This window comes from Carlito syrichta, unplaced genomic scaffold, assembly GCF_000164805.1.
Source record: "Carlito syrichta isolate Samal-C Ts95f unplaced genomic scaffold, Tarsius_syrichta-2.0.1 Scaffold306854, whole genome shotgun sequence".
Classification (NCBI taxonomy): domain Eukaryota; kingdom Metazoa; phylum Chordata; class Mammalia; order Primates; family Tarsiidae; genus Carlito; species Carlito syrichta.
The window spans coordinates 21,197-29,007 of NW_007250950.1; the positions used below are offsets into that span (position 1 = coordinate 21,197).

General features: G+C 45.3%; 1 protein-coding gene across 1 annotated transcript in view; it reads right to left on the reverse strand.

Moving 5' to 3' along the window:
- Window positions 1-6,364, reverse strand: part of MMP28 (matrix metallopeptidase 28) — a gene marked incomplete at its 5' end in the record, with an annotated part of 19,281 nt that extends 12,917 nt beyond the window's left edge. Inside the window, 3 exons of the mRNA XM_008063463.1 lie at window positions 1,572-1,759; window positions 1,931-2,010; window positions 6,347-6,364. Coding sequence (XP_008061654.1) covers window positions 1,572-1,759; window positions 1,931-2,010; window positions 6,347-6,364 — 286 coding nt within the window. The remainder of the gene's footprint in view (window positions 1-1,571; window positions 1,760-1,930; window positions 2,011-6,346) is intronic.
- Between the last annotated feature and the right edge of the window lie 1,447 nt (window positions 6,365-7,811).

Consider the following 7,811-nt stretch of genomic DNA (forward strand, 5'->3'; position numbering starts at 1 on the left):
CAAGTTGCCCAGGCAGGTCTCGAACCCGCGGGCTCAGGCAATCCACTCACCTCAGCCTCCCAAAGGCGCGGGATTACAGGCTGAGCCACCAGCACGGCTAGTAAAACTTATTATTTGTGGAAAATTAACAGAAAAATCAAATCTTTGTGAATCTTAGTGCTGTACCATGTAACCCTGTAACAGTGGATTTGGAAAAAAAGAAGGAGGAGGAGTAGAAAAGAAAGAAGCAAAACAAAGCTACAAGAAAATCACAACAGCTGAAACTGTAATATGTAAAATGTGATATGATGAAATGTTCAGTATAGGCAAATCCATAGAGAAAGGCAGTTGGTTAGTGATTGCCAGAGGCTGGGGGAGGGGAGGGTGGATAGTGACTGTTAATGGGTATGGGGTTTCTTTTTTGGGATGATGAAAATGTTTTGGTATTAGATTGTGGTTATGATTGTGCAATTCTGCAAATATCCTAACTGAAGTGAAACCACTAAATTCTATGCTTTAAATGGGTAAATTGTACGACACGTGAATGATATCTCAATAAAGCTGTTAAAAATGTACTATGGACAAAATAAAATAAAACTGGTCAATGGATCACATCTTTGTTGAATAACTGTTACCAAAAAAACAATTGATTCCAGCCAGGCATGGTGCTCATGCCTGTAATCCCAGCACTTTGGGAAGCCAAGGCAGGAGGATTCCTTGAGCCTAGGAGTTCAAGATCAGCTTGGGCAATACAGTGAGATCTTGTCTCTACAAAAAAAAAAAAAAAAAAAAAATTAGCTGGGTGTACCTGTATTCCCAGCTACTCAGGAGACTGAGGTAGAAGGATCTCCTGAGCCCAGGAGGTCGAGGCTGCAGTAAACCGTGATTGTGCCACTGCACACCTCAGTCTGAGTGACAAAGTAAGACCCCGACTCAAAAAAAGAAAAGAAAAAAAGAACTGATTTTGATTAAAATCACTCCAGTAAAATATAAATGAAAAATGTTGGCAACAGTTTAACTATCCAATACGGAAAATTGATTAAAGAATTAAGTAGACTTGATGGAATTTGATCTGGAAAACACTTTCTTTTTCTTTTTTTTTTCTATTTAATTGTCATCTTTATTTGATCAGATTGATTTTATTTTATTTTTTAAATTTTTATTATAAAATATGTGGGGTACAACTTAGGGTTAGGTATATAAACACAGAACCTTAAAGGCCAATACCTTAAGAAATAAGATAGACAAGTGGGACCTCATCAAATTAACGAGCTTCTGCAAAGCAAAAGAAACCATCAAGAGAGCAGGGAGACAACCCAAAGAATGAGAAAAAATATTTGCCAACTGTATATCGGAAAACACTTTCATGATGATCATTTGTCAGTGTAGGTATTGTTCTGATTTAAACACCTGTATTCACAATCATAGTCCTCAAGTCTAGAGGTCCTACTCGCCCACCGCCCCGCCCCCACCGTCGCCTTAGGAAAGAGAGGTTACTGATGAAGGCGCAGCCCCAGGCTGAGCTGTTTTTCTAGCCATGGGTTTCAGGACGCTGGGAAATCTCAGCCTAGCTGGATTTTTACAGTGCTCACCTTGCTTTGCAAAGCGTTTCTTACGCCTCATTTTGGCCCGACGTCCAGCAAACAATGCACTCATCCTCTCAGTCCAGGTCACATGACTGTCAGTATCTGCAACCCCGCAGCGGGGACGAGTCATCTGGTGCAGGGTGGCGCGGTCCAGCACACCGCTGATGGGTAGCTGGGACACCCACTGAAACTCTCTGTCAGGAGGAATTGAGATAAAGGACCACAAAGGGAGGTGGAGGGTAGGGCTGAGGACTGAAGACCTGCCTCCCTGGAGCATGGCCTGCCAGCTTTCCAGCGGGAGGGAGGAAATGGTGGGAGTTTTGTACCCTGGCAGCCCCCGAGGCCTCCACATCTCTCCATCCTACCTGATGGCATTGCTGAATCGAGCGGCCGTGGGCGCACTGGAGACCTGTTCATTGAGGTATCCGTACTTCTGCAGGAATGCCTGGGGGAGAGAATATCAGCTTTTCCTACCGTGCAGCGTCCTCTCCCCACCTTTGGTCTTCAAGGACCCATGGCACATACATTCTGCCCAGTCTCATCTCTTTCTTATCCCAAGGGGGCCTGTAAACTAAAGCAGAATCCTGAGATTAAAGACATAAGGGGCCAGGGGCGGTGGCTCATGCACTTTGGGAGGCCGAGGCAGGAAGATCACTTGCACTTAGCAGTTTGAGACCAACCTGGGCAACATAGCAAGACCTTGTCTCTACAAAAAAATAAATAAAAATAGCCAGGTGTGGTGGTGTGTGCCTGTAGTCCCACCTATTCGGGAGGCTGAGATGGGAGGGTCATTTGAGTTCAGGAGATCAAGACAGCAGTGAGCTGGGATTGTACCACTGCACTCCAGCCTGGGCTACAGAGAGACCCTGTCTCAAAAGAAAAAAAGAAAAAAGCAGGGCGCAGTGGCTCACAACTGTAATCCCAGCACTTTGGGAGGCTGAGGAGAGAGGATTGCCTGAACCCAGGGGTTTGAGACCAGCCTGGGCAACATGGCAAGACCTTGTCTCTACAATAAATCAAAAAATTAGTTGGGCATGGTGGCCTACACCTGTAGTTACAGCTACTTGGAAGACTGAGGTGGAAGGATTGTGAGCCAAGCAGGTTGAGGCTACAGTGGCTGTGAGCATGCTACTGCACTCCAGCCTGGGTGACAGAGTGAGACCCCGACTCAAAAAAAAAAAAAGAAAAGAAAAAGAAAAAAAAAAAAAAGTAGAAAGGACCTGGACTCAATTCCAGGCCATCACTGACTAGCTGGATGGTCTCAGGCAAGTCATACAATATTTCTGAACTTTAGCTTCTTATCTCTAAAACTGGGCCAGCAGTCCTACCCACCCTGCATATGTCATGGTATTGCCAGAAATTCAGCAGGGCATGTGGACAGTAGAGTCACAGACTCCGGGGTCAGACCCGCCTAGGCTTGAATTCCAGCTAGGAGGGTACTTCTCTAAACCACAGTTTTTTCTTTCTTTCTTTTTTGTGAGGACTAATCACAATAGTGCTTATAAAGCACTTAGAACAGTGCCTGTCACACAGGAGGGACTCCATCCAGAGTACCTATTACAAATGTGTTAAATACATATGTACTATTCATATGCATTAAATTTGCTCCTGAAACAACTAAGAATATCTAATGAAACTCTAGAATATCTCTGGTATTGATTAGGAGCTAATCAAGTGCTGACTCTGCCATACCTAGTTTGGGAATTCTCTAATTCTGGCTTCTTCCTAAACAATTCTCCTTCCTCAAAATGCAAATCTATTTAAAGTCCTATGAACAACAAATACACTTGCCCTTAACCTTATAATCGATATAAAAACTTGACTTTCTCCCCACATCTTTAAAATAAACATGAAAAAAAAACACTTTACTCTCTAAAGATGTATGTTTTTAATTAGAAACCTACAACTTCCTTCCCTCCTTCAATCATTTAATTCATGCAATGTATTAGGTACCCCGCTAGGTTCAATAGTAGACAAGAAACCTCTAAAGGAACTTACATGCTAGTGAACAGAGATAAACAATAAAAACAAAGGTAGCAAATACATAAAGGAGATAATTGGTGCTATGAAGAAAAGAAACCAAGCGACATGATTGAGAATAATTTAGAGGCGGTCAAGGAAGGACTCTCTGAGAAGCTGATTTTTTTTTTTGAGTCAGAGTCTCGCTCTGTCACTCTAGCTGGAGGGCAGTGGCACGCTCACAGCCACCGCAGCCTTGACCTACTGGACTCAGGCGATCCTTCTGCCTCAGCTTTCCAAGTAGCTGGAACCACAGGCACACACCACCATGCCAGGCTAATTTTTTGATTTATTGTAGAGACAAGATCTCGCCAAGTTCCCCGGGCCGGTCTCAAACCCCTGGACTGAGGCCATCCTCTCGCCTCTGCCTCCCAAAGTGCTGGGATTACAGGCGTGAGATGATATTTGATCTGAGTCCTAAAGAATGAGAAACCAGCTATGCAACGAGGTGGGAAAGGGCAGAGGGAAAGGCAAATGCAAAAGCCCCGAGCTAGGAATGACACTGACATGTTTCAGGAACAGAAGGAGGACTGGAGCACAGTAAGTGCGAAGAAACAGAGCACGAGATGACATCAGAGTTAGAGTCAAGGCCGTGAGCCCGGATAAGATGGACAGGTTTATTTCAGTCTTGCCGATGGATTACTTAGGGAAAATGGATACGGGATGGCTCCTAAGCTTTTGGCTTAGAAAGTGGTACCATTTACCGTATGAGGAAGTCCCAGGGGACAGCAGATGAGTGGGAAGAAGATTAATGTGGTGATGTCAAAGTGGCACCGGCACTTCCTAGAGCTCAAAGCAGCAGCCAGAATCTTTCAGCATGTAGCTGATAAAAAGCCATCCACCTGAATGAGACCCTCTGGGGAAATTAGCATAATTAGAGAACATCTCAGGGTTCAGGTGTCTTTGACTCTGCTTGCCCTTAAGCCCCGGGAAGCTACTCTCTCAGTGACCAAGTTCTTTGAAGCCAGTGGAGAAAAGCATGTCTTGTTATCCTCATCTATCACCAGTCCTACCCTTTGGCCCGAGGACACATTTGGCTTTCTGTTTGCCTTTCTTACCAATAAAGTGACATCAATGTCACCCTGGATAAAAATGTTATGTCATGGCCAGGCGTGGTGATTCATGCCTGTAATCCCAGCACTTTGGGAGGCTGAGGCGGGAGGATTGCTGGAACATAGGAGTTCAAGACCAGCCTGGGCAACATAGCAAGACCTCGTCTCTACAAAAAAAAATTAAATTAAAAAGAAAATTAGCCAGGCATGGTGGTGCTTCTATAGTCCCAGCTACTTGGGAGACTGAGGCCGAAGGATCGCCTGAGCCCAGGAGTTCAAGGCGGCAGGGAGCGGTAATTATGCTGCTGTACTCCAATCTGGGCGACAGAGTTAGACTCCAACTCAAAAAAAAAAGAAAGAAAGAAAGAAAAAAAAAAGTGTCACCTCATGTTCTTAATTCTTATATAGACATAAAAACTCTCTTTGGCCGGGTGCAGTGGCTCAAGCCTGTAATCCTAGCACTTTGTGGGGCTGAGGCGAGAGAATTGTCCTAGCTCGGGGGTTTGAGACCCGCCTGGGCAACTTGGTGAGACCTCATCTCTACAATAAACCAAAAAATAAACCGGGTGTGGTGGAGTGCGCTTGTAGTTTCAGCTACTTGGAAGGCTGAAGCGGAAGAATCGCCTGAGCCCAACAGGTTGAGGCTGCAGTGGCCATGAGCGTGCCACTGCACTCCAGCCTGGACAACAGAGTAAGACTCTGACTCAAAAAACAAAACAAAAACAAAAACAAAACTCTCCACATTTTTTTTTTTGAGTCAGACTCTCACTCTTTCACTCAGACTGGAGTGCAGTGGCACACTCAAAGCCACCGCAGCCTCAACCTCCTGGGCTCAGGTGATCCTTCCACCTCGGCCTCCCAAGTAGCTGGAACTGCAGGCATGTGCCTTCATACCAGGCTAATTTTTGATTTGTTGTAGAGACGAGGTCTCACCATGTTGCCCAACTGGTCTTAAACCCATGGGCTCAGGCAATCCTCTCGCCTCCACCTCTCAAACTGCTCTGGTATTACAGGTGTGAGCCACTGCACCTGGCACTCTTAATTTTTATCCTTCCTTTTTGTGTTACTTATACAGAAATAATTTTGTGCCTTTCTTGTTCTCTTACCCTCACTTTTCTTTGCTGTATTTCTTTTTTGTATTTTAGAGACAGGGTCTTATTATGTTGCCAAGGCTAGAGTGCTATTCACAAGCAAGATGGTAGAGCACTGCAGCTCCAAACTCCTGAGCTTGAGTAATCCTCCTGTCTTAACCTCCTGAATAGTTGGGACTACAGGTGCACACCACCACACCCACCATGCTGCATTTCTTAATTCAGAATAATTCCAATCATAGCTGCTATCTAAAGGAAAATGCACAAGGTGGGAATGAATCTAGACACTAAAACCCAGGATCAGCAACTTCCTAAGTCTTTACAAGTATCCAGCCTCCCCTTTTGGATTTCATTTACATCTGTCTTCAGCAACTTACACATCTTCTTCTCAATAAAGTCACTTTCCATAAGGGCACCTCATTCTAGGTAACAGAACACTTTCTGAGTCCGTTTTATTGTTTTTCTGCATTAGTTTATTAGTATTTCTGATTTCTTCTTTTTTTTTCTGTTTGCAAATGTACACTATTTTTGGATACAGTCATGGGTTTGGGGATGAGAATCTGTTCCCAATCCTGACTCTGCTGGGTAGCTGGGGACAAATTACTTAACTTCTCTGAGCTTCTGATTCTTTTTTTTTTTTTTGAGTTGGAGTCTCACTCTGTCGCCCAGACTGGAGTGCAGTGGCCACTCCCGGCCACCACAGCCTCGACCTGCTGGGCTCCAGTGATCCTTCCGCCTCAGTCTTCCAAGTAGCTGGAACTACAGGCACGCACTACCACAGCCAGCTGATTTTTTATTTATTGTAGAGATAAGGTCTCGCCAAGTTGCCCAGGTGGGTCTCGAACCCGCGGGCTCAGGCAATCCTCTCACCTCAGCCTCTCAAAGCGTGGGATTACAGGCTGAGCCACCAAGCCCAGCTGAGCCTCTGATTCTTTACCCACAGACTGAAAACAAGGTTAATTTCACAATATTTTCAGAAGGATTAAATAAAGCATTGCACATCTAGCATAGTATCTGATACATAGGCAATGTTCAACAAACAGTTGGTCTAGTTTATTTACCTCAGAGGGAAAATTAACAACAGACTTTTGGAATGCAACCCATCTGTAAAATGCAAACTGCTTTGAACAAGGCATTACACCTCTGTTCTCAGTTCAGGTGCTTCTGTCTCAGACTTGCTTCACCTCTGCAGTGTGCCTTGCTCTCTTCTTTGCCTCCTCCCTTTCCCCCTGTGAGGATGGACAGAGGGCTTTCTTTCTTTTTTTTTTTTTTGGAGTTGAAATCTCACTCTGTCGCCCAGACTGGAGTGCAGTGGCATGCTCCCGGCCACCACAGCCTCAACCTGCTAGGCTCCGGCGATCCTTCCACTCAGCCTTCCAGGACAGAGAGTTTTCTAAAGGAAGCCAGGAAATTATGTCTGCTTAGAAACAGTTTTGCTGGGGACTCGGCAGAGACCGGGTCATGGGTCAGCATGTCTGGCACTCCCTTGTGCCTCTCTCCACAAACCCGCCCAGCCCTTATCAGGGAGTTGGCTCTGGTTCTGGAACTATGAAGCCTTGGCCAGAAGGGGAGGGAGGGGAAATTGACTGGCAGCGTCTCCTGTTTCCTGGCTGGGCTGCTGTGTCTGGTATTTGGGCAGGCAAGGTGGGGCGGAGGGCAGAATAGAGGTGGAGGCCTTTTCCGGGGTCCCTCAGAAGGGCAGTCATGGCATTTCTTCCTGACTTATCTCTGGGCCCCTGTGGTTTGCAAGGCAGAGTTGAATTCCCAGTAAGCAGAGTGAACGTGTGCCCGGGACACCAGCCAAACAGAAGCAATGGAAGAATGAGGGACAGAAATTTTAAGAACTTGACATTTTATATTTCCATAAAAGCACTGAAGTATTATAATAGGGATTACCAGGATTTATGCGCTCTCTTATACTTATTGTATGCTTAATATGCGTATATTCAAAAATATTTAAATTACACACAGAAAGAGCCCTTTGATACTGTCTGTGCTGAGTGCTCGGAAGTTCTGTTGAGTGGAAGCAGGTCTACATCCCTGGGTGAGGAGGTGGCAGCGTTGAGACTCCCCCTGCTCCTGGA